The sequence below is a fragment of the Tachyglossus aculeatus genome, chromosome 17 (assembly GCF_015852505.1).
Source record: "Tachyglossus aculeatus isolate mTacAcu1 chromosome 17, mTacAcu1.pri, whole genome shotgun sequence".
NCBI lineage: Eukaryota > Metazoa > Chordata > Mammalia > Monotremata > Tachyglossidae > Tachyglossus > Tachyglossus aculeatus.
The window spans coordinates 7,291,355-7,318,487 of record NC_052082.1 but is presented as its reverse complement, the minus strand read 5'-3'; the positions used below and the strand labels follow the sequence as shown (position 1 = coordinate 7,318,487).

Genomic DNA, 27,133 nt, shown 5'->3' with positions numbered 1-27,133 from the left:
AACTAAGCCCACATTCTTCCACTCCTTCTCCCTTCTCTGTCACCTTTGCATTTGGATCTGTGCCCTCCCAGCACTTAGAACAGTGCTTTCCACAAAGTAAGTGCTTAATAAATGCCATTATTATTATTATTATTATTTAAACACTTGATAATAATAATAATAATAACAGTTATGGTATTTGTTAAGCACTTACTATGTGCCAAGCATTGTACTGAGTGCTGGGGTAGATACAAAGATAATTAGGTTCCACATGGGGCTCACACTCTTAGCTGGACAGAGAACAAGTATTGAACCCCCATTTTGCAGATGAAGGAGCTGAGACATAAAGAAATTAAATGACTTACCCAAGATCACATAGCAGGCAAGTGGCGGAGCTAGGATTAGAACCCAGGGTCCCTGATTCCTAGGCCTGTGCTCTTTTCTCTAGGCCATGCTGCTTCTCTGAATATCTCCTCAGCATCACAGTCTTTTGTCCATATCCATAATTAATTGTAATTATATTCATATGTGTATTCATATGATTTTATGTTTATTATAATAATTTGTTAAAGTTCCTGTCTCCCACTTTAGTCCATAAATTCCCTGTGGGCAGGGAACATGTCTACCAACTGTGTAGCACTTAGTACAGTGCTCTTCCCAGGGTAAGTGCTCAATAAATACCTTTCATTGATAGAGTCCCCGCTGAAAGGGTGCATCTTCCAGGTGTGAGGAATTTCCATAATAATTATAGTATGTATTAACTGTTTACTACGGATGAAGCACTGGGATAGAGACAAGATAATCAGATTGGGCACAGTCCCTGTCCCACAGGGGTCTCACAATCAAGAGGGAGGGACAGCAGGTATCTCATCCCCATATTAGAGATGAGGGATTGTAACACAGAGAGGTTAAATGACTCTCCCAAGGTCACATAGCAGGTCAGTGGCAGAACTGAGTTTAGAGACCGTATTTCTAGATGTCTAGTCCTAGGCTGTTTCCGCAAGCCCACACTGCCTTCCTTCTCCTTGGTCACTGTGGAAACAATTAAATGATGATAATGGTATTTTTTAAGAGCTTACTATGTACGTGCCCAACACTGTACAAAGCATTGAGTAGATACAAGATAATTAGGGCAGACTCATATCCACCACACAATCTAAATATGTAGGAGAAGAGGTAACTAATCCTCATTTTACAGATGAGGAAACTGAGACATAGTTCAGTTACAAAGCAGGTTAGGCAGCAGGGAAGTGGTGGAGCCAGAATTAAAACCCAGGTCTTCTGACTCTCAAGCCCCCAATCTTTCCACAAGGCCATATTGCTCCCCTGCGTAAGGAGAGAAGCATAGTACTCTTGGTATTAAGGGGCTAAAATTGATTTCTTCCCCATTTCTCTCCTTTTGGGGGTTTGGTAGAGATCAGTTATGGTCTCTTGAAGGCTTCCGGGAAAACAATCTTCTCCTCCCCAAGCAAGCTGGACCTGCCACCCATGTGAAACGTTTCACCCATGGAAAATCCACAGGACTGGTAGTCAGGAGATCCAAACTGGAGTCCCAGATCTACCACTGGTCTGCCTTGGAATTTGGGGCAAATCACTAAACCTTTTTGGACTTCACTTTCCTCATCTGTGAACTGGAAACAAGATGGATTGTATTCCCCATGAGGGATAAGGACCATATCCAATCTCAGAACCCTTTGTTTGCTCCAGTGTTTGGCACAGTGCTTGGTACATAGTGCTCAATAAATGGCATTATGTTATTATTATGCCTCAGACTTTCACCCACAAACCATAATGGAGAGGGGGTGGGCCGAGAAGCAGACGGCAATGTAGATTTGGAGGTGAGGAGCAGAGTGCTTTGCCTCGGGTCAGCAGGAAGCCAGGTGTTGCCAGAACTGTTCAGACTCCCATCTCTTCCCTCAATGGGCAGGGACCGAAGGGAAGGCATGCCAGCACCTTCTAATTTTCATCTCAGATAGGAATAGATAGCTGAGAGGAGCCTGGACAATGATAGTGAATTCTGCTTATCATCATTCCCAAGATCAGCACTGCCCTGACAGACTCACTTTGAAGCTGCCATGTTTTCCCAGCATATCAAACTGATAAGGTAACGATATGAAGTAGCCCACACGGCAGCCTTGAGGAAATGTGATGTGCTGCATCCAGTCAGTCAATCAATCAGTCAGTCAGTCGTATTTATAGAGCATTTACTGCATGCAGAGCACCGTACTAAACACTTGGAAGAGTACAATATGACAATTAATAGACACATTCCCTGCCCACAACGAGCTTACGGTATAGAAGGGGAGACAGACATTAATACAAATAAATGAACTACAGATAAGTGCTGTGGGGCTGGGAGAGGGATGAGTACAGGGGGCAAGTCAGAGAGACTTTGAAGGGAGTGGGAGAAGAGAAAAGGAGGACTTAGTCAGGGAAGGCCTCGTGCAGGAGATGGGCCTTCAGTAAAGCTTTGAAGTGGGGGAGAGTAATTGTCTGTTGGATGTGAAGAGGGAAGGTGGTCTACCTGTGGGGGGTTCATCCCCTGCCCTTCATAGGTCCCTGTCCAGAAGATGATGGTCATTCTTCTCCATCTCTCCAGAAAGGAGGACAATGAGCCTGGGACTTGCTCATCAATCAATCAGTTGATGCTGTTTAGTGATCACTTATGGGTCCCAAGTGTTAAAGCACTTGGGAGAGTTACCATACAACCGATTTGGTAGATGCGTTCCCTGCCAACAGTGAGCTTACACTCTGGCCCAAAATCCCACTCCAGCGGTTAGGACTTAGTTTCGGTATTTTTTTAAGAGCTTACTCTGGGCAAAATAAGTGAAGAATGGCAGTCCCTGTCCCTTGTGGGACTCACAGTTTAAGAGGCAAGGAGAGCAGGTATTTTATCCCCACTTTAAAGATGAGAAACGGCGGCACAGAGAAGCTAAGTGGTTCTCTTGAGGGTCAACCATTAGGCTGGTGGAGGAGCTCGAATTAGAGCCGGGGTCTTCTGGCTCCCAGCTCCGCAGTCTTTCCACTCTACCCTGCAGCTCAATGGGTCAATCTTCTTTATTAAGCATTTACTGTGTACAGCCCACTAAGTGCTTGAGAGAGTACAGTATAACACTATGATAGACTCATTCACTGCCAGCAATGAGTATACATCCTAGAGGGGGAGACAGAAGATGATAGAAATAAATGAATTACAGATATGTCCAGGTGTGTTGTTGGGCTTGGAGAGGGGATGAATAAAGGGAGCAAGTCAGGATGACTCAGAAGGGAGTGGGAGAAGAGGAAAGGAGTCAGGCAGGGATAAGACCAGCTCTGGCAGCTTCCAATTGGCCAGGTCCCTATGGCAATCAGTCAGTCAATCGATCCTCAAAAATCTCCAGTGGCTACCAATCAATCTGCGCATCAGGCAGAAACTCCTCACACTGGGCTTCAAGGCTGTCCATCACCTCGCCCCTCCTACCGCACCTCCCTTCTCTCCTTCTCCAGCCCAGCCCGCACCCTCCGCTCCTCCGCCGCTCATCTCCTCACCGTACCTCGCTCTCGCCTGTCCCGCCATCGACCCCCGGCCCATGTCATCCCCCAGACCTGGAATGCCCTTCCTCTGCCAATCTGCCAAGCTAGCTCTCTTCCTCCCTTCAAGGCCCTACTGAGAGCCCACCTCCTCCAGGAGGCCTTCCCACACTCAGCCCCTTCCTTCCTCTCCCCCTCGTCCCCCTCTCCATCCCCCCATCTTACCTCCTTCCCTTCCCCACAGCACCTGTATATATGTATATATGGTTGTGCATATTTATTACTCTATTTATTTATTTATTTATTTTACTTGTACATATCTATTCTATTTATTTTATTTTGTTAGTATGTTTGGTTTTGTTCTCTGTCTCCCCCTTTTAGACTGTGAGCCCACTGTTGGGTAGGGACTGTCTCTATATGTTGCCCATTTGTACTTCCCAAGAGCTTAGTGCAGTGCTCTGCACATAGTAAGCGCTCAATAAATACGATTGATGATTGAGCTCTTACTGTTTGCAGAGCACTGTACTAAGCTCTTGGGAGAGGACAATGTAACAGAGTTGGCAGACCCATTTCCTGCTCTCTGGCAGAATGATGTACTTGGGTCTCCCCTTTTAGCACTTGATGTGTACCCCACAGACTCTCAGAGAAGCAGCGTGGCTCAGAGGAAAGAGCCTGGGCTTTGGAGTCCGAGGTCATGGGTTCAAATGCCGGCTCTGCCAATTGTCAGCTGTGTGACTTTGAGCAACTCACTGCACTTCTCTGTGCCTCAGTTATCTCATCTGGAAAACGGGGATTAAGACTGTGAGCCCCCCGTGGGACAACCTGATCACCTTGTAACCTCCCCAGTGCTTAGAATGGTGCTTTGCACATAGTAAGCACTTAATAAATGCCATTATTATTTTTATTAGAACGATTCCTTTCCAATAAGCCCTATGAACTAGAGTTTTAGCACTCTGCAAATCATTTCACACCTCTGTCTCCCCATTAGATTATAAACCCCTTGTGGGCAAGGAGAGTGTGCTTTGCTTCCATTAAACTTGCCCAAGCGTTCTGCTCAGTGCTTTGCACTCAGTAGGCACTCAGTAAGCATCGACGTCTGATGGCTCGATTCGAGGATACTGATTTTGTTGTACTATACTCTCCCAAGCGCTTACTACAGTGTAGTGCTAATTTCTATTTCTCGTTTCTCCTTCAGCTTTGGGGAAGGTACCAGCAGAACACCTAATCCACAGCGGTAAGTCCCAGAACACCACACTAGGGCTCAGACTGTCAAGTAAGTGTCCCTTTTGGGCTCATTCAGGGTGTCTTTTCTATTATAATAATAATGATAGCATTTATTAAGCACTTACTATGTGCAAAGCACTGTTCTAAGCGCTGGGGAGGTTACGAGGGTGATCAGGTTGTCCCACGGGGGGCTCACAGTCAATCCCCATTTTACCAATGAGAGCCCACTGTTGGGTAGGGATTGTATCTATATGTTGCCAACTTGTACTTCCCAAGCACTTAGTACAGTGCTCTGCACACAGTAAGCGCTCAATAAATACGATTGATTGATTGATTGAGGCACAGAGAAGTGAAGTGACTTGTCCAAAGTCACACAGCTGACAATTGGCAGAGCTGGGATTTGAACCCATGACCACTGACTCCAAAGCCCGTGCTCTTTCATCAATTGTATTTATTTATTTCCACCGAGCCACGCTGCTTCTCTAGTTATTATCATTATTATTATTATTACAGCGCGTGGCACAGAGTATGTGTTTAAAGAGTACCATACCTAGCATGACGATTGTTATCCTGGCATTCTCTGGCTAGTAATGGCCCATCTCTCCTAGACTGCGGGATCCGCATGGACAGCACCTCGCTGACCGACCGGATTGTCGTAGGCGGGACCACGGCCAAGGAGGGAGACTGGCCCTGGCAGGCCAGCCTGCAGCTGAACGACAACCACCTCTGCGGGGCCTCTCTGCTCAGCGACACGTGGCTGGTCACTGCCGCCCACTGCTTCGACAAGTACGTGCCCGGCCCGGACGGGGCAATGGTAGGAGCCCCCTCTGCCCCCGGATCGAGCCGCAGATCCCAGCCTGCGGATATTCCAGCCTTCCCAAGGCAGCTTAGAGTCGGTTAGGGTTCAAGGACTTCTGAGGTCCCAAGCGGCGTGGTAAGCATTGGGGTGGATGGATTAGATACAGTCCCTGCTCCGCACGAGGCTCTCAATCGGAGAGGAATTTTATCCCCATTTTACAGATGAGGGAATTGAGGCCCAGAGTGGGTAGGGGATTTGCCCAAGGTCACACAGCAGACCAATGGCAAAGTTGGGACTCAAAATCTTGGTCGCCTAAAAATAAGAATAATAATAATTATGGTATTTGTTAAGCACATACTCTGTGGCAAGCACTGTTCTAAGCGCTGGAATAGATACAAGTTAATCAGGTTGGACACAGTCCCTGCCCCACATGGGGCTCACAGTCTTAATCCCTATTTTACAGATGAGGTAACTGAGGCCCAGGGAAGTGAAGTGACTTGCTTAAAGTCACACAGCAGACAGGCGGCAGAGGGGGGATTAGAACCCAGGTCCTTCTGATTCCCAGGTCCATGCTGGGACCACACTGTAGTCCTCGATTCCTAAATGTTTAAATAATAATAATAATGATGGTATTTGTTAAGCGCTTACTATGTGCCAAGCACTGTTCTAAACTCTGGGGTAGATACAAGATAACCAGGTTGTACTACATGGAGCTCACAGTCAATCCCTATTTTACAGATGAGGTAACTGAGGAACAGAGATGTTAAGTGACTTGCCCAAAGTCACACAACAGGCAAGTGGCGGAGCTGGGATTAGAACCCATGACCTCTGGCTCCCAAGCCCATGCTCTTTCCACTAAGCCACACTAATTCTATGCTTAAGAAGTGCCAAGCACTGTGCTAAGCACTGGGAAGAATGCAAGATAATCAGATTAGCAGTCCCTGCTCCACATGAGGCTCCCCATCTAAGGGAAGCAGCGTGGCTCAGTGGAAATAGCCCAGGCTTTGAAGTCAGAGGTCATCGGTTCAAATCCCGGCTCTGCCACTTGTCAGCTGTGTGACTTTGGGCGAGTCACTTCACTTCTCTGGGCCTCAGTTACCTCATCTGGAAAATGGGGATTAAGACTGTGAGCCCCCCGTGGGACAACCTGATCACCTTGTAAACTCCCCAGCGCTTAGAACAGTGCTCTGCAAATAGTAAGCGCTTAATAAATGCCATCGTTATTAATATTATTACTAAGGGGAGTTTTACCACCATTTTACAGATGAGGGAACTGAGGCACAGAGCGGTTAGGCGATTTGCCCAAGGTCACACAGTAGACCGATGGAAAAGCTGGGATTTTGAAGCCAGGTCACCTGATTCCCCGGCCTCTGGCCTTTCTGTTAGACCACAACACGTCTCCCCTGGGACCAGTGGTTTCCACAGGACCTGAAACCTCTCACCATGAGGAGAATTCACCGTGCCCTGGAGTAATTTGCATTGTTTTCTGTAAGAGGAACAGATTGCTCACATATCAAAAGTGAAGCAGTGTAGCTCAGTGGAAAGAGCACGGGCTTTGGAGTCAGAGGTCATGGGTTCTAATCACAGCTCCGCCACTTGTCAGCTGTGTGACTTTGGGCAAGTCACTTCACTTCTCTGAGCCTCAGTTCCCACATCTGGAAAATGGGGATTAATACTGTGAGCCCCATGTGGGACAACCTGATCATTTTGCATCCTCCCCAGTGCTTAGAACAGTGCTTTGCACATAGTAAGCGCTTAACAAATGCCATTATTATTATTATTATTATTTAACATGACAAATTATTTATGCTTTCAGAATGTCTGCCTCCAAGAGATAACAAAAGGGTTGAAGCAGCATGGCCTAGTGGCTAGAGCACAGGCTCCATAGTCACAAGGACCTGGGTTCTAATCCCAGCTCTGCCACTTATCTGCTGCGTGACCTTGGGCAAGTCACTTCTCTGTGCCTCAGTTACCATCTCAGTTACAGAAGCGGCGTGTCTCGGTGGAAAGAGCACAGGCTTTGGAGTCAGAGGTCATGGGTTCAAATCCCAGCTCTGCCAATTGTCAGCTGTGGGACTTTGGGCAAGTCATGTAACTTCTCTGGACCTCAGTTACCTCATCTGTAAAATGGGGATTAAGACCGTGAGCCCCCAATGGGACAAACTGATCACCTTGTAACCTCCCCAGTGCTTAGAACAGTGCTTTGCACATAGTAAGCGCTTAGTAAATGCCATTATTATGATGATGATTATTATCTCTGTAAAATGGGGATAAAGACTGTGAACCCCATATGGGACAGAGGGACAAGCTTGTGTCTATCCCAGAGCTTAGCACAGTGCCTGGCACATAGTAAGCGCAGCGTGGCTCAGTAGGAAAGAGCCCGGGCTTTGGAGTCAGAGGTCATGGGTTCAAATCCCAGCTCCGCCAACTGTAAGCTGTGTGACTTTGGGCAAGTCACTTAACTTCTCTGTGCCTCAGTTACCTCATCTGTGAAATGGGGGTTAAAACTGTGAGCCTCCCCAGGACAACCCAATCACCTTGTGACCTCCCCAGCGCTTATAACAGTGCTTTGCACATAGTAAGCGCTTAACAAATACCATCGTTATTATTATTATTAGCTAATGCCACTATTATCATTAAAATTGTTAAGTTAAACACGCAAAATTGGAGGCTTGGAACATCATGTTAAGGCTCTCTCTCTGACCCTTACTCCCTCTCACCTTGGCAACAGAAGGCTGAGAATGCTCTAACTATAATCTTCTTCATCCTGGGCAGTAATAGAAACCCAAGCCAGTGGACGGTCAGTTTCGGGACCACTCTCAGGCCGGCCAAGATGAAAAGAAGAGTCAAGTTGATTATCATCCATGAAAGCTACAGGACCTACCGCCACGAGCATGACATCGCCATGCTGCAGCTCTCTCTGCCCGTCATCTTCAGCGGCGAAGTCCATCGGGTCTGCCTCCCGGAAGCCTCTTACCAGATCCCGTCGGGCTCCACTGTCTTCGTCTCGGGTTGGGGAACCTTCAGCACCAACGGTGAGCGATCCCGTCCGGCCCGTGGGTTGGGAAGGAGGAGTTGAATGGTGTTGGGGCAATGGGCGGGCCTGAACCGGGGCTTCTATTGAGGTAGTTACGGTATTCAACAAGGATGGCAATTGTAATGATGATAGTATCTGTGAAGCGCTTACTATGTGCCAAGCGGTGTTCTAAGTGCTGGCTTAGATATCATCATCATCATCAATCGTATTTATTGAGCGCTTACTGTGTGCAGAGCACTGTACTAAGCGCTTGGGAAGTCCAAGTTGGCAACGTATAGAGACAGTCCCTACCCAACAGTGGGCTCACAGTCTAAAAGGGGGAGACAGAGAACAAAACCAAACATACTAACAAAATAAAATAAATAGAATAGATATGTACAAGTAAAATGAATAAATAGAGTAACAAATATGTACAAACATATATACATATATACAGGTGCAGTGGGGAAGGGAAGGAGGTAATATGGGGGGATGGAGAGGGGAACGAGGGGGAGAGGAAGGAAGGGGCTCAGTCTGGGAAGGCCTCCTGGAGGAGGTGAGCTCTCAGTAGGGCCTTGAAGGGAGGAAGAGAGCTTGCTTGGCGGATGGGCAGAGGGAGGGCATTCCAGGCCCGGGGGATGACGTGGGCCGGGGGTCGATGGCAGGACAGGCGAGAAAGAGGTACGGTGAGGAGATACAAGCTAATTAGGTTGGACACAGTCCCTGTCCCACATGGGGATCAAAATCTTCATCCCCTTTCCACAGATGAGGCCCAGAGAACTGGAGTGACTTGCCCTAGCTAATGCTCTATCTACTAGGCTTCCCGTTAAGCAATTATTATTAAGCACCTATTCAGAGCCAAGAATTGTGTTTCGCATTGAGGTGGATAACCCGATAACATTCATTCATTCATTCAAACATATTTATTGAGCGCTTACTGTGTGCAGAACACTGTACTAAGCACTTGGGAAGTACAAATCGGCAACATATAGAGACGGTCCCTACCCAACAACAGTCTCACAGTCTAGAAGGGGAGACAGACAGCAAAATAAGTAGATAAGTGTCAATACCATCAGAATAAATAGAATTATAGCTATATGCACATCATTAATAAAATATAGTATGTACTAATAAAATAGAGCAATAAATATGTACAAATATATGCAAGTGCTGTGGGGAGGGGAAGGAGGTAGGGCAGAGGGAGGGAGGGGAGCGATGGAGAGGGGAGGAGGAGAGGAAAAAGGGGGATCCACTTCCAGTTTTGACCAGGTCATGGCTCTAAAATCCACAAGATTGGGGGCGAACCAGATTTCTAACCCATGAAATATTGATTCATTCAATTCGCAAGTCCTGCTAAGCCGACAGGTAGAAATGTTTCCAATCTAGTCATTTTGGCCACGAACTTTACCCAATTACACGGAGAGTTGTACATCAGATCAGATAAGCCTCCTATTCCAAATGGGGATCACAATCTCGAAGGTAGGGCGACGGAATATTTTTATTTTTTAGCTCCATTTTGTAGATGACAAAACTGAGGCAAATACAGGTTAAGTGACTCACCCTAGGTCACACAGCAGGCTAGTGGCAGAGCCAGGATTTGAACTCAGTTCTACTGATTCTGGGGTCTCATACTCTTTCCACAAGACCATGCTTCAATAATAATAATAATAATGATAATAATAATAATAATAATGATAATAATAATAATAATAATAATGGTATTTGTTAAGTGCTTACAATGTGTAAAGCACTGTTCTAAGTGCTGGGGAGGTCACAAGGTGATCGGGTTGTTCCAGGAGGGGCTCACAGTTTTAACCCCCATTTTACAGATGAGGTAACTGAGGTCCAGAGAAGTTAAGTGACTTGCCCAAAATCACACAGCTAAGTGGCGGAGCCTGTATTCGAACCCATGACCTCTGGCTCCCAAGCCCGTGCTCTTTCCACTGAGCCACTCTGCTTCTCAACTATGCTATGACAACCAACTCCCCCAAGAAGCACGCCACTCCTTCAGTTACATTAATCAATCAGTGGTATTGATTGAACGCTTGGGAAAGTACAATCCAATCGAAGTTGGTAGCCACGACCCCTGCCCTCAAGGAGCTTATAGTCTTGGGGAGTCAATCAATCAATCAATCAATCAATCAATCAATCAATCGTATTTATTGAGCACTTACTGTGTGCAGAGCACTGTACTAAGCGCTTGGGAAGTACAAGCTGGCAACATATAGAGACAGTCCCTACCCATAGCTCCAATCAATCAATCATATTTATTGAGCGCTTACTGTGTGCAGAGCACTGTAATAAGCGCTTGGGAGTTGACACAGTTGGACAAGTTACTTAACTTCTCTAGGCCTCAGTTTCCTCACTTGTAAAGTGGGGATTTAGAGTGTGAGCCCCATGTGGGATAGAGATTGTGTCCAACCTGATTAACTTGTATCTACCCCAGAGTTTAGAACAGTGTTTGGCACACAGTAAGCACTTAACAAGTGCCATAATGATTATCATTAAATGCATCACAGTTAGAGAAAGAAGAGAAGTATAAGGGTATGGACACAAATACATTCCCAGCTGGCGCTCCAGGGAGAAGCTTACCGTCTTTTCTTTCTCCTCCTTCTCCTCCTCCTCAGGACACATGCCAAATCGTCTGCGCCAGGCCAGGGTGAAAACGATAGATAAGGAGGTGTGCAATAGGCCGGAGGTGTACGGGGGGGCCATATCGTCGGGAATGCTGTGTGCTGGATTCCTGACTGGGAAGATCGACGCCTGTAAGGTATGCCGAGCCCAGGCCCGGGCAATACCCGCCAACGAGGAAGATATTTTCCGATCTTATGGACGAATCCAGGGCACGGCACCTGAGGAAACGGGGGGACACTGGAGCTATGCTCCCTAAAAAGGGGAGCCTTCTCCTCACCCCAGCACCTTCTCTACTCCCCTAGAGACTGTAAACTCATTGTGGGCAGGGAATGTGTCTGTTATATTGTTCTATTGTACTCTCCCAAGGGTGTAGTACAGTGCTCTGCACACGGTAAGTGCTCAGTAAATACCATTGTCTGACTGACTGACTAGGAGCTGGGACTGTAGGATCACGTGGATCCAAAGAGAGCAGTAATGATGATGATGACGATTCACCCATTCAGTTGTATTTATTGAGCGCTTACTGTGTGCAGAGCACTGCACTAAACACTTGGGAGAGTACAGTACAATAATAAACAGTCACATCCCTACTCACAGTAGGCTTACAGTCTAGATTGGGGGAGACAGACATAAATACAATGATGATGGTGGTTGTGGTTTTTGTTAAGTGCTTACTATATGCCAGTCACTGTGCTAAGCTTTGGGGTAGATAATAATAATAAATAATAATAATAATAATAATGGCATTTATTAAGCACTTACTATGTGCAAAGCACCATTTTAATGATGGCATTTGTTAATGATGGCATTTGTTAAGCGCTTACTATGTGCAAAGCACTGTTCTAAGTGCTGGGGGGGATACAAAGTGATCAGGTTGCCCCAAGTGGGGCTCACAGTCTTCATCCCCATTTTACAGATGAGGTAACTGAGGCTCCGAGAAGTTAAGTGACTTGCCTAAGGTCACACAGTAGACATGTGGCGGAGCTGGGATTCGAACCCATGACCTCTGACTCCAAAGCCTGGGCTCTTTCCATGGAGCTGGGATTCGAACCCATGACCTCTGACTCCAAAGCCTGGGCTCTTTCCATGGAGTTGGGATTCGAACCCATGACCTCTGACTCCAAAGCCTGGGCTCTTTCCACTGAGCCTTCTAAGTGCTGGGGAGGTTACAAGGTGATCAGGTTGTCCCACAGGGGGCCCACAGTCTTCATTCCCATTTTCCAGATGAGGGAACTGAGGCACAGAGAAGTTAAGTGACTTGCCCAAAAACACACAGCTGACAATTGGCAGAGCCAGGATAGATACAAGATAATCGGGTTGGACACAGTAGCAGAGACAAGATAAGCAGTCGGCCATGCAGCTACAGAGAGCGAGGAGAAAAAGGAACTGGGCAGCAGGAGTTTCTGGTCCTTCAATCAATCGATCAGTTGTATTTGTTGAGTGCTTACTGTGTGCACAGCAATGTTTAAGCGCATGGGAGAGTACAAGAGACACATTCCCTGACCACAACGAGCTTACAGTCTAACTTCTAGTCCTTCCCCAAGACCGGCTCCTTGAAGATGCTGACGGCCCAGCCCGTGGCAGGGCTTAGGCGACACGTTCTCAACGTGCTGGACTCACCAGGAGTTGATTTCTGATTCGACCTCAAAGGGCACTCTGAGACCGATAATGCCCTGGCCAACCAGACAGATTCAGCTCCACTGTCATCCTTACCGTCACAACTTTCATTGAGCACCTAATGGTAATAATTGTGGTATTCGTTAAGTACGTATTATGTGCCAAACACTGTCCTAAGCGCTGGGGTTGATACAAGATCATCAGGTCCCACGTGGGGCTCACAGTTGAAGCAGGAAGAGGAACAGGTATGGAATCCCCACTTTATGGATAACAATAATAATACTGGAATTTATTAAGTGCTTACAAGGTGCAAAACACTGTTCTAAGTGCTGGGCAGGTTGCAAGGTGATCAGGTTGTCCCACGAGGGGCTCACAGTCTTAATCCCCATTTTCCAGATGAGGGAACTGAGGCCCAGAGAAGTGACTTGCCCAAAGTCACACAGCTGACATTGGCGGAGCCGGGATTTGAACTCACGACTTCTGACTCCAAAGCTCACACTCCTTCCACTGAGCCACGCTGCTTCTCTGTGATGAGGGAACTGAGTCACGGAGAAGTGAAGTGACTTGCCCAAGGTCACACAGCAAGCGATTGGCAGAGCCGAGCTTAGAATCTAGGTCCTCTGATTTCCGGACCCCTTGTTCTTTCCACTAGGCTATGCTGCTTCCTACTGTCCCAGCGCTTAGAACAGTGCTTGGCACATATTAAGCACTTAACAAATACCACCATAATTAATAGCATCGTTCTGATGTTGAAGAGAACTGAAGGAGACCTCAGAAGCAAGAGAAATGAATGATCAATCGATCAATCAATCAATCAGTTGTATTTATTGAGCGCTTACTGTGTGCAGAGCACTGTACTAAGCGCTTGGGAAGTACAAGTTGATCGAGCTAGTGGTTGGCACGATGCCACTCACACTTTCCCATCCCTACCAGGCAGGCTCCCACTGAGGCCCCAAATGCCACAGGAAACCGGACGGGCAGTGCATTACGACGTTCAGCCGTGGCCTCTGTCTTTGTAAACCAGCTCCAGGAAGAACCCAATTTCTAATTCCCAGAGCAGTGCTCTTTCCACTGGACCAGTAGTCGAGTTAGCTCTGTCCTAGACACTTGGTGGACAGACAATCAATCAATCAATCAATCATATTTATTGAGCACTTACTGTGTGCGGAGCACTGTACTAAGCACTTGGGAAGTCCAAGTTGGCAACATATAGAGACAGTCCCTACCCAACAGTGGGCTCACAGTCTAAAAGGGGGAGACAGAGAACAAAACCAAACATACTAACAAAATAAAATAAATAGAATAGAATATGTACAAGTAAAATAAATAAATAAATAGAGTAATACATATGTACAAACATATATACATATATACAGGTGCTGTGGGGAAGGGAAGGAGGTAAGATGGGGGGGATGGAGAGGGGGACGAGGTGGAGAGGAAGGAAGGGGCTCAGTGTGGGAAGGCCTCCTGGAGGAGGTGAGCTCTCAGTAGGGCCTTGAAGGGAGGAAGAGAGCTAGTTTGGCGGATGGGCAGAGGGAGGGCATTCCAGGCCCGGGGGATGACGTGGGCCGGGAGTCGATGGCGGGACAGGCGAGAGTGAGGTACGGTGAGGAGATTAGCGGCAGAGGAGCAGAGGGTGCGGGCTGGGCTGGAGAAGGAGAGAAGGGAAGTGAGGTAGGAGGGGGAGAGGGGATGGACAGACTGGAAGCCCAGGGTGAGGAGTACAGAGGTGTATGAGTCGTGGGAGCTTCCAATCTAATGGATCTGGGGGTTGGAGATCCTGGGTTCTAATCCCAACACCAAGACTTGTCTGCTATGTGACCTTGAGCTAGTCACTTCACTTTTCTGGGCCACCTCAGTTCCCTCATCTGCAAATCCTCCATAGAATGTGAGCCCCATGTGGAACTCGATTATCTTGTATCTACCCCGGTGCTCAGTACAGCGCTTGACACACAGTAAATGCTTAATAAATGTCACAGTTATTAATAGGGAAAGGAAGCTAGCACAAACTAAAGAATACATATATCTTTAGTGTATATATACTATATATATATATTCTTTAGTTTTTATATTCTTTTAGTTTTAGTATATATATATATATATATATATATATATACACTAAATATATATGTATTATTTAGTTTTTGTATTCTTTTAGTTTTAGTATATATATACACTAAATATATATGTATTCTTTAGTTTTTGTATTCTTTTAGTTTCAGTATATATATACACTAAATATATATGTATTCTTTAGTTTTTGTATTCTTTTAGTTTTAGTATATATATACACTAAATATATATGTATTCTTTAGTTTTTGTATTCTTTTAGTTTTAGTATATATATATATATATATATATATATATATATATATATTCGTTCATTCAATCATATTTATTGAGCACTTACTGTGTGCAGAGCACTGTACTAAGCACTTGGGAAGTCCAAGTTGGCAACATATAGAGACGGTCCCTACCCAACAGTGGGCTCACAGTCTAGAAGGGGGAGACAGAGAACAAAACAAAACATATTAACAAAATAAAATAATTGGAATAAATATGTACAAATAAAATAAATAAATAGAGTAATAAATACGTACATATATACAGGTATCTATCTATCTATCATCTATCTATCTATCTATCTATCTATCTATCTATCTATCTATCTATCTATATCTATCATCTATCTATCTATCATCTATCTATCTATATCTATCTATCTATCTATATATGTAGATAGATATAGCTATCTATCTATCTATCTATATATATATATATATTTTTTTTTTTATGCTGTCAAGTCATCTCCAACCCATAGCGATACCATGGATACGTCTGTCCCAGAATGCTCCGCCTCCATCTGCAATTGTTCTGGTAGTGTATCCATGGAGTTTTCTTGGTAAAAATCTGGAAGTGTTTTATCATTGCCTCCTTCCATGCAGTAAACTTGTGTCTTCACCCTCGACTCTCTACCAAACCACTGTTGCCCAGCACGGGAGAGTTTTGAGTATATGTATGTATAAAATCTGTATATCTATCTATCTATCTATCTATCTATCTATCTATCTATCTATCTATCTATCTATCATCTATCTATCATCTGTATATATCTGTATATCTGTATATATCTGTATATATCTGTATATCTGTATATATAATAGTATATAATATTAAGTATATAATTCTGACCTGACTTTACATTGCATCCACACAGCAGGTGGTGAACATGAGGAATTCATTACTGTAAGCAGCTGTTCTGGCCAAAATATCAGTAGGTTCTAGGGGTGTTTGAATAAATTATTGGACAAGTGATCCAAACATATATATATAGAGAGAGAGAGAGAATATATATAGGGAGAGTGTATATAGAGAGAGTATATATATAGAGAGAGTATATATAGAGAGTATATATATATTGAGTATATATATATTGTGTGTGTGTGTATATATATATATTTGAAGAAGTGAGGAGCTTACCACTGATGGTGAAATTTACCTTTGTGTGCATGTGGGATTTTGCATACACAAATTTAAAATAGCATGAGATTAGATGTAAATAATCAACACAGGTGAGTAAATAAGTCCAAAGCAAATAAAATAAACTGATAGTGCCAAGGAGGGATGAGGTGGCTGAGGAAAGAATGTGGGGGCAGAAAAGTGGGGGTGGAAGAGATAATCACAAAATTGCTTCACAGAAGCAAAATATAACTAGTGATACACCCGCAGGCTTCCGTTAATAACAGGTTTGGTATGGTACTAGAAGAAAGATGATCTGGTCGGGAACAGCCCCTGTCCCATATGGGGATCACAGTCGAAGGGGGAGAGGGAACAGGTATTGAATCCCCATTTTATAGATGAGGAAACTGAGGCACAAAGAACTAAAGTGAGCAGCCAAGTGATTGAGCCGACGGCAGCGTGGCTCAGTGGAAAGAGTCCGGGCTTTGGAGTCAGAGGTCATGGGTTCAAATCTCTGCTCTGCCAACTGTCAGCTGTGTGACTTTGGGCAAGTCACTTCACTTCTCTGGGCCTCAGTTCCCTCATCTGGAAAATGGGGATTAAAACTGTGAGCCCCCAGTGGGACAACCTGATCACCTTGTAACCTCCCCAGCGCTGAGAACAGTGCTTTGCACATAGTAAGTGCTTAACAAACACCATCATTATTATTATTAGAGCCCAGGACTCCTGACTCTAAAACTGTAAGCTCATTGTGAGCAGGGAATATGTCTGCTATATTGTTATATTGTACTCTCCTAAACGCTTAGTACAGTGCTCTGCACACAACCAGTTGACTGACTTCAGGGCCCAAAGTCTTTCCCTTAGGCTAGGCTGCTTTTTACTTTGTTTCTGAGCAATCCCAGAGCGAACAAACTTTTTATTATGCACATTGAAGTGGAAAATATGAATAGGGACACTGAGAGCTCCCACTTAAATCATGTTTCTTTTCTGGGTGAAAGCCACCTTGTTTGTAAACTACACGCTGTGTTTGTGCTTACTTGCCCCGTTATCTCCACAGGCCAGCTAGCCAAAGCACTTTTAGAGTAAGAAAAACAAGACTGAGCCATATTTCAGTTACCCTGGGAATTTCCCTTTTCCGTTCCAATTCTGAGAGAGACTTGTTCATTCAATTACTTGTAGCCATTTAGTGCTTACCATATGCAGAACACTGTAATAATAATTATTATTATAGCATTTGTTAAGCACTTACTATGTGCCGAGTGCTGTTTAAGCACTGGGGTACATACAAGATAATCAGGCTGTCCCCCACGGGGCTCATAGTCTTCATCCTCATTTTATAGATGAAGTAACTGAAGCACAGAGAAGTGAAGTGACTTGCCCAAAGTCACACAGCTGACAAGTGAAGCAGCATGGCTCGGCGGAAAGAGCACGGGCTTTGGAATCAGAGGTGGTGGGTTCAAATCCCGGCTCCCATAATTGTCAGCTGTGTGACTTTAGGCAAGTTACTTAATTTCTCTGTGCCTCACTCAACTGTAAAAGGGGGATTAAGACTGTGAGCCCCACGTGGGACAACCTGATCACATTGTAACCTCTCCAGGGCTTAGAACAGTGCTTTACAGATAGTCTGTGCTTAATAAATGTCATTATTATTATTATTATTGGATTAGAACCTATGACTTCTGACTCCCAACCCCATGTCTTTCCAACAAGCCACACTGCTTCTCACTAAACTGTACTAAACCCTTGGCAGGTTACTATATAATCGGGTTGGTAGACACTTTCCTTGCCATCCTCAAGGAGCTTACCACCTATAGAAGCAGCGTGGCTCAGTGGAAAGAGCCCGGGTTTGGGAGTCAGAAGTCATGGGTTCTAATCCCGGCTCCGCCACTTGTCAGCTGTGTGACTTTGGGCAAGTCACTTCACTTCCCTGTGCCTCAGTTCCCTCATTTGGAAAATGGGGATGAAGACTGTGAGCCCCACGTGGGACAACCTCATCACCTTGTATCCACCCCAGCACTTAGAACAGTGCTTTGCACATAGTAAGCACTTAACAAATGTCATTATTATTATTATTAGGGAATTGCTATTTCTCCATGATGTCTTCCCTCGAAGATGCGGCCTGTTCTTTCCACAGGGGGACTCCGGAGGACCACTGGTGCTGCAAGACATCCGAGACGTCTGGTACCTGGTGGGAATTGTCAGCTGGGGGATCGACTGCGGCAAAGAGAACAAGCCTGGAGTTTACACTCTCCTGACTGTTTATCGCAACTGGATCACCTCCAAAACTGGCCTCTAGTGCCTCCGGCCAGAGTTAAAGCACGCAGGGAGGGTGTTGGCCCACAGGACTGCCTTTCCCACTCCCTACTATGTGGGATAGCTCTTGCTGCGGTTGGGCTAAGTACAGACCATAAATAGTGTGATCAGCTTACTCCTCAGGAATCTTGAATATTGCTTTGATGACCAGCAATTCATTCATCTATTCCTCTTCTCTTGAAAAGACACTCTCTCTCTCTCTCTCTCTCTCTCTCTCTCTCTCTCTCTCTCTGTCTCTCTCTCACAGACATGTACACAAGCACACATACACCCTTGCACACATACATGAAGCGGCATGTCTTACTAGAAAGAGCATGGAGTTAGGAGTCGGAAGGACCTAGGTTCTAATCCCCATTCTGCCACTCGTCTGCTGGGTGACCTTGGGCAAGTCACTTAACTTCTCTGTGCCTCAGTGACCTCATCTGTAAAGTGGACATTAAGAGTTTCAGCCCCACGTGGGACAACCTGATCACCTTGTATCTATCCCAGTGCTTGGCACATAGTAAGTGCTTAACAGATACCATCATTATTATTATGCGCAGGTCCACATTCACACACATTGGACACACACGTCCAAGCATGCACACAAATACAGACACACATCCACACACAATCAAACATGAGGAAGCAGCATGGCTCAGTGGAAAGAACATGGGCTTTGAAGTCAGAGGTCATGGGTTCAAATCCCAGCTCCACCAAATGTCAGCTGTGTGACTTTGGGCAAGTCACTTCACTTCTCTGGGCCTCAGTTCCCTCATCTGTAAAATGCAGATTAAGACTGTGAGCCCCCCGTGGGACCACCTGATCACCTTGTAGCCTCCCCAGCACTTAGAACAGTGCTTTGCACATAGTAAGCACTTAATAAATGCCATTATTATGATTATTATTATTACTATTATTATTACCCCTCCATATGCTCAGACAACCGCACACACACACACGTCCTATGGTCCAGTTTCCATATCATGACACCCAAGCTGTCTCCATGGCCTGTTCTTTCTCAGAGAGCCTGAACCTCCTCCACTTTCAGCTCGACTCTCCACCTGATCTCATCAACTATTTGTTCATTGATTTACTTGTCATCTCCCACTCAAGCCAGCAGCCACCCAGCCAGGTCAGCGGGATGACCTTCCAATGGGATGAATACATCTTGTTGTCTATGGCTTTGTTCGCCGAGCCTTCGGACTTTGCCTTGTTCTTTCCAAAGAATTTCCCATTACTTGGATGTTGTTGGCATTAAATTGGGTTTATCCCAAACTCATATGCACACACACAGACACACCCCTCGACTGTCTGCTTGTGCATTCATAAGCAACAGTGACCAGTAAAGACAAACAAAGAACTGCCTTTTGGATGACAGTGGAAACGGCAAGCATGAAGTCCTGCCATGCCTCTAAGTTATTTTTTGAAACTTTGACCAACATTTATATTGGAGGGGGTCGGCACTGCCTTGGGACACCCATTCTTACTCTGCAGTTTGTTCAGTTGTGACTACTCCATAGCAGCAAATGGTTTCTTCAAACTTCTGGGGGTAGTTTCAGAAGAACCCACAAGACTCATGTGATAAGTATGATCGATCGATTGATTGACTAGCAGAGAGTTACATGGCTGCCTGGATGTAAGAAAGGTTGGTGGAACCTCAGAAAGGAAAGACAGAGGGCTGTGGGAGGAAGGGAAGGGAGATCAAACAGCTAGTTCGGGTCATAGGCGAAGGGAGAGTAGGTTTCAACATGCAAAAATTGGCTTGGCTAATGCAGATGCTTTTAATGCATTACATTCTGTTACATGTGAGTTCATTCTTTTAAAGCCCATGATGCAGCTGTCTTCCAGAACACTTTGCCATCAAAAAGAAAAGAAAAAGGAAATGCTGAGGTGTTAAGTTGTTTCTACACGATGCACTAGTTGGAGTTAGTGTTTGAAACTAGTGAACACAGGAATTCTCCAAGGACACCCCAAGGCAGACCAACCAGAAAGTCTCCTTGTTGACTTTGAACTTTGTTGCTTGTGGGATCTTTTCCTTATGTTTTGCCAGTATTTTTGCCAGGGGCTACAGTAGTCTCGGACAGACCCTAGAAGCTCATCCTCAGTTACACTGCAAAGGCACACCCATTCCCTGAGGCTTGACCACAGTACTGCTCCACAAATATACCTCTCCATGAATTCATCTCATTGCGATTTTTCCTGAGAGTTTTACACCATGCCCAACATTCATATTTCCCACCACAATTGCTCTGTGTATTTGCAAATATATTTATATTGAAAAATTCTGGCTCTGAGTCGTGCAGTGATTTCCAAGGCTGGGATATAGGGCTGGAAAAAGAGCCCTGTTTAGGATCATTGAACTGGACTCACCTTTAGAATGTAAAAGACCCCAAATCCTGGGATAGGCCAAGAATGCATCCAGCATAGTTTCCTGTCCCAGCCAAGGCAACTGGAATCTTGGTTTGTTTGTTTGTTTTTATGGTATTTGTTAAGCATTTACTATGGGCTGTGCACTGCACTAAGCACTGGAGTAGATAAAAGGTAATCAGGTTGTACACTATCCCTACCTCATATGGGGCTCACAGTCTTAATCCCCATTTTACAGATGAGGGAACTGAGGCACAGGGAAATTGAATGACTTGCACAAGGTCACACAGCAGACAAGTGGCTGAGGCAGGATTAGATCCCAGGCCCTTCTGACTCCCAGAACCTGATTATCTCGTCACTATCCTAGTGTCTTAGTACAGTGCCTAGCACATAGAGAGTTCTTAACAAATACCAAAAAATGATAGGTAGCAAGAAATTGGAAAAAGCAAATTTGTAGGTGGATTGTCAAGAGAGCTGTATTTAATTAGGATTTCAAGTGAATATTTGATTGCTTTCTGTCTTTTCAATGTGGAGTTTTTCTTGGTTTTGTTTTTAATGGCATTGATTAAGCTTTTACTATGTGTCAAGCACTCGTCTAAGAGCTAGGGTAGATACAAGTCATGAAGGGTATAGGCAGAATAAACAGAGAATTACTGGTTGAACTTCCTCACGGGTAGGGTTGCAGAATGCTTTCAACATCCCTAAACTTTTCCTTCTTCACCTCCATTCTCCCTCTAGTAGTGTATCATAGACTACTCAGCCAATAATTTATCCAAAACCCTCCTGAAATTTTCAGATATTTTCTGCCTACACAGCTTCCTGTGTTAAAGGATTCCAGAGTTTTCCACCCACTGTGGAGAGTGGTCCCTTGTGTTTGCTTGGAATCTACCCCCTTCAAATTTCCAAGGCATCCCCTCATGCACATAGTCGAACGATTGGTGAACATTAGTAATTCTCTACTTGCTCTGCCCATACCCTTCTTGGTTTTTCAGACTGTAGTCATCTTCCTTCTCAATCTGTACCATTCCAGACTGAAAGAGCCTACCCCTTTCAGTGTATCTGTATAAAACAACTTCTCCTTGCCTTAGGTCCCCCTGGGGATGCCCAGTAAGCTCCTGTATCTTTGGATTTCCCTCATATCCAGACATTTAATAATAATAATAATAATATTAATAATAATGACAGTAACAATTATTATGGTATTTGTTAAGGGCTTGCTATGTGCCAAGCATTGTCCTAAGAGCTGGGGTGGATACAAGAAAATCGGGATGGACACAGCCCCTGCCCCATGTGGTGCTCACAGTCTCAATCCCCATTTTACAGAAGAGGTAACTGAGGCCCAGAGAAGTGAAGTGACTTGCTCAAGGTCACACAGCAGACAAGCGGAGGAGCTGGGATTAGAACCACTATCCGCTATGCAATGCTGCTTCTCGTGAAGAGAAACAGCGTGGCCAAGTGGAAAGTGTACAGGCTTAAGAGTCAGAGGACCTGGGTTCTAATCCCGGTTCTGTCACTAGTTTCCTGTGTGACCTTGGGCAAGTCACTTAACTTCTCTGATTCCTCAATTTCCTCAACTTTAAACTGGGAATTTAATATCTAGATTGTGAGCCCTATGTAGAAAGAGGACCGTGCCTGATCTGATTAACTTAACCTAACCCCAACACTTAGAACAGTGTTTGATATGTAGTAAGCACGTAGCAAATACCATCACAAACAGAAAAAGACAAAATAAAATCCCACATTAAAAAGATGGAGATCAACCAAATGTTCACTCATACTCCTAATCAAATATAGCTATCCAACTGTAAATAACTTCCTTTTTCCATTTTCCTCTCATTTGTCTCTTTTTTTTGTATTTGTTCAGTGCTTGCTATGTGCTAGGCACTATACTATGCAATGGGGTAGATTCACAATAATCAGGTGTGACACACCCTCATCCTACATTGCTCTACACAGTCTATAATCCCCATTTTATAGATGAGGTAACTGAGGCACGAAGAAGTTGAATGACTTGCCCAAGGTCACACAGCAGACAAGTGGCAGAGCCAGGATTAGAACCAAGGTCTTCCATCTTCATTGTTTTCAGCACTAGGGCTTTTTAGCTCTTACTTTGTCCCGCTCATTGTGCTGGCTGATCAGAGGACATACAGAACACCTTTCAATAAAAAGTGATGAAATGATAGTTTAAAGAGGTTGAGTGGCTAAACAAATCAATAACTAATAAGCACAGAAGAATGCTGAAATGGTTAAGGAGGTGGAATGACCTAAGACGATTAGTTGAAGAAAGCCTGCTAATCCTTTTTCCTCCTCCTCCCCGACTTGCTTCCTCACCTCTGTCAATTCTTTCCCAATCTGTGCCGATTTCCCCACAACATACACATGGACAACAATCTCCTGCAATGGTGGAGCTGGCTTCTTTTTGATTTAATTTCTAGTGAGGATGCATGGGAGGTTTTCACAGAACCCAATTACTCAGCTAGCCATCATTTCATTATCCCCCCCAAACTCAGCTGGGAGAGGGGGATCAGCATTGTTCTGGTATCATGGATAAAAAATAAAGACACTGAGATGGCCCTAAGGCAACATTCCCTAATGTGACAGGTAAACCAGCCAGGAAAGGAGGGGATTAAAAAATAGGGTTGGGGAGGAGGGGAGGAGGGAAGTCAAAGAAATGTCTATTTTGCGGTCTAACCTCTTTCTCTTCCACACTTGTTTTGTTTTCTTCTGTCATTTTCCTCTCCCCTCCAACCACAGGAGATTCTGTTCCTCTCTGACTCCTACCCTCCTGCCCTCAATACCCTAGCATAAAGGTGGCTTGAAGCCAGTGGTGGGGCAGAGTGGGAGGGAGAGGTGTAGCTTAAGGGTGTGTGGGATGACAGATTGTTCCCATGATAGACTTCCCCTCCGCCCACACAAACCCTCCCCGGACCTTCTTTTATTTCAGTGGCTAGTCATCCAACACCCTGCGACTCCCCTCAGAGAAGAGATGGGGAGAAGTTCAGCCATCCTGAGGTGAAGAGGAGGAATCGGACTCAGATCCTGTGGCCCAAATCTCAGATCTTTTCTATGGGGCATTCAGAAACTTGTGGCTACAGCGAACCCCGCTTAGACTGTAAACTCCTTGGGCAGTGAATGTGTCTTCTTCTGGTTTAGTTTGTTCCCCATGTCCCTCATTCAGATCTCCAGTCATTGGAGGCTCTCCATGTATCTTGGGGATACTGGCTTTGGTATTCCCCATCCTGAGCCACTGTGTTCACTCAATTCTTTTCCGCACCCTTGGTGGGCGAGAGGCGAGGCGATTTGGAGGTCTCCTTTCCTTTGGAAAGCAAAGATGTGTCTGTATTTTGTGCTCTGGGAGTGGAATGTTGGGCTGGAAAATTCTTCGAGTTGCGCTCCATGCTTCTGGACCTTCACTGCCATGTCAGCACTTCCATGTCACCTCAGCCCTTGTGTTCTTCATTCATTCATTCAATCGTATTCATTGAGCGCTTACTGTGTGCAAAGCACTGCACTAAGAGCTTGGGAGGGTAAAATATAACGAAAAAAGACAGATTCCTGCCCACAACGAGCTCACAGTCTAGGGGGGAAGACAGACAACAATATAAATAAATAAATAAATAAATACATACATAAAATATATATACGTATGTGTTGCGGGGATGGGAGGGAGATTCTTTCCCTGGTCACTCTCCTTAGCACTTTTGTGCCAATCTTTATACTACTTAATGTCCTCCTCTTGATAAACTAGGCTGTAAGCCCTTGAGGACAGAGATCATATCTACTAATTCTATGGTATTCGCTCAAGTACCTAATACCTTGACCCCCTCTAATCTGGCTTCCAGCCCCTAAAACTCCACAGAAACTGCCCTCTCAAAAGTCACCGATGATCTCCTTCTTGCCATATCCATCAGCCACTACTCCATCCTAATCCTCCTCAACCTCTCAGCTGCCTTCGACTCTGTGGACCACCCCCTTCTCCTGGAAACATTATCCAGCCTTGGATTCACTGACTCCGTCCTCTCCTGGTTCTCCTCTTATCTCTCTGGCTGTTCATTCTCAGTTTCCTTCATGAGCTCCTCATCTCTTTCCCACCTCCTAACTGAGGGGCTCCATCAAGGTTCAGTTCTGGATCCCCATCTATTCTCCAACTACCCCCACTTCCTTTGGAGAACTCATTCATTCATTCAATCGTATTTATTGAGCACTTACTGTGTGCAGAGCACTGTACTAAGCGCTTGGGAAGTACAAGTTGGCAACATCCTGACTTCCTCCCTTTGTTCTTCCCCTTTCCTAGCCCCACAGCGCTTAGGTATGTATCTGTAATTTTATTTTATTTATTTGCATTAAAATCTGTCTCCCCCTCTCTATTAATAATAATAATAATGATGGCATTTGTTAAGTGCTTACTATATGCCAAGCACTGTTCTAAGCTCTGGGGTGATCAGGTTGTTCCAGGGGGGGCTCACAGTCTTCAAACCCATTTTACAGATGAGGTAACTGAGGCCCAGAGAAGTTAAGTGACTTGCCCAAACTCACACAGCTAAGTGGCGGAGCCAGGATTTGAACCCATGACTTCTGCCTCCCGAGCCCGTGCTCTTTCCACTGAGCCACGCTGCTTCTCTATTCATTCATTCATTCAATCATATTTATTGAGCACTTACTGTGTGCAGAGCACTGTACTAAGCGCTTGGGAAGTACAAGTTGGCAACATATAGAGATGGTCCCTACCCAACAACGGGCTCACAGTCTAGAAGGGGGAGACAGACAACAAAACAAAACATGTGGACAGGTGTCAAAATCATCAGAACAAATGGAATTATAGCTATATGCACATCATTTGCAAAATAAAATAAACAGAATAGTAAATATGTACAAGTAAAATAGAGTAATAAATCTGTCCAAACATTTATACAGGTGCTGTGGGGAGGGGAAGGAGGTAGGGCGGGGGAGGATGGGGAGGGGGAGAGGAAGGGGGGGGCTCAGTCTGGGAAAGCCTCCTGGAAGAGGTGAGCTCTCAGGTGGAGCTCTACTTTTCTGGACTGTAAGGTCTTTGTGGGGAGGGAATATGACTGCTTATTGTTGTAATGAACTCTCCTGAGCGCTTAGTACAGAGCTCTGCACACGGTAAGTGCTCAATAAATATGACTGAATGAATGAGTGAATGAAATACAGTGCTCTGCACACAGTAGGTGTCAATAAATATGACTGAAAGAGAGAATGAATGGAATACAATGCTCTACACACAGTGGGGGCTCAAAACAGCAACGTGGCCTAGTGGAAAGAGCATGGGCCTGGGCGTGACAGGTTCTGACACTTGCCTTCTGTGTGACCTTGGGCCAGTCACTTCACTTCTCTGTGCCTCAGATTCCTCATCTGTAAAATGGGGAGTCAAGACCTGTTCTCCCTCCTACTTAGCCTGTCAGCCCCATGTGGGACAGGCACTCTGTCTGACCTGATTATCTCATATCTATCCTGATGCTTAGCACAGTATTTGGCACAGAGTAAGTGCTCAACAAATAACACCATTACTAGAGAAGCAGCGTGGCTCAGTGGAAAGAGCACGGGCTTGGGAGTCCGAGGTCAGGGGTTCAAATCCCCGCTCCGCCGCTTGTCAGCTGTGTGACTTTGGGCAAGTCACGTCACTTCTCTGGGCCTCAGTTCCCTCATCTGTAAAATGGGGATGAAGAATGTGAGCCCCCCCATGGGAAAACCTGATCACCTTGTAACCTCCCCAGTGCTTAGAACAGTGCTTTGCACATAGTAAGCGCTTAATAAATGCCATCATTATTATTATTATATCTATCCTGATGCTTAGCACAGTACTTGGCATATAGTAAGTGCTCACCAAATGCCACCATTAATCAATCAATCAATCAATCATATTTACTGAGCGCTTACTGTGTGCAGAGCACTGTACTAAGCGCTTGGGAAGTACAAGTTGGCAACATATAGAGACAGTCCCTACCCAACAGTGGGCTCACAGTCTAAAAGGGGGAAAGCAGCGTGGCTAAGTGGAAAGAGCATGGGCTTGGGAGTCAGAGGTCATGGGTTCAAATCCCCGCTCCGCCGCTTGTCAGCTGTGTGACTTTGGGCAAGTCACGTCACTTCTCTGGGCCTCAGTGACCTCATCTGCAAAATGGGGATGAAGAATGTGAGCCCCCCCATGGGAAAACCTGATCACCTTGTAACCTCCCCAGTGCTTAGAGCAGTGCTTTGCACATAGTAAGTGCTTA

At 45.2% G+C, this 27,133-nt stretch overlaps 1 protein-coding gene across 1 annotated transcript in view; it reads left to right on the top strand.

The window, feature by feature from the left end:
• The window catches only part of LOC119938989 (transmembrane protease serine 11G-like), a 28,532-nt gene extending 9,998 nt beyond the window's left edge, over positions 1-18,534 (top strand). Inside the window, exons 6-11 of the mRNA XM_038758774.1 lie at positions 1,417-1,546; positions 4,685-4,695; positions 5,322-5,499; positions 8,288-8,547; positions 11,156-11,298; positions 18,373-18,534. Coding sequence (XP_038614702.1) covers positions 1,417-1,546; positions 4,685-4,695; positions 5,322-5,499; positions 8,288-8,547; positions 11,156-11,298; positions 18,373-18,534 — 884 coding nt within the window. The remainder of the gene's footprint in view (positions 1-1,416; positions 1,547-4,684; positions 4,696-5,321; positions 5,500-8,287; positions 8,548-11,155; positions 11,299-18,372) is intronic.
• The last annotated feature ends 8,599 nt before the right edge of the window (positions 18,535-27,133 follow it).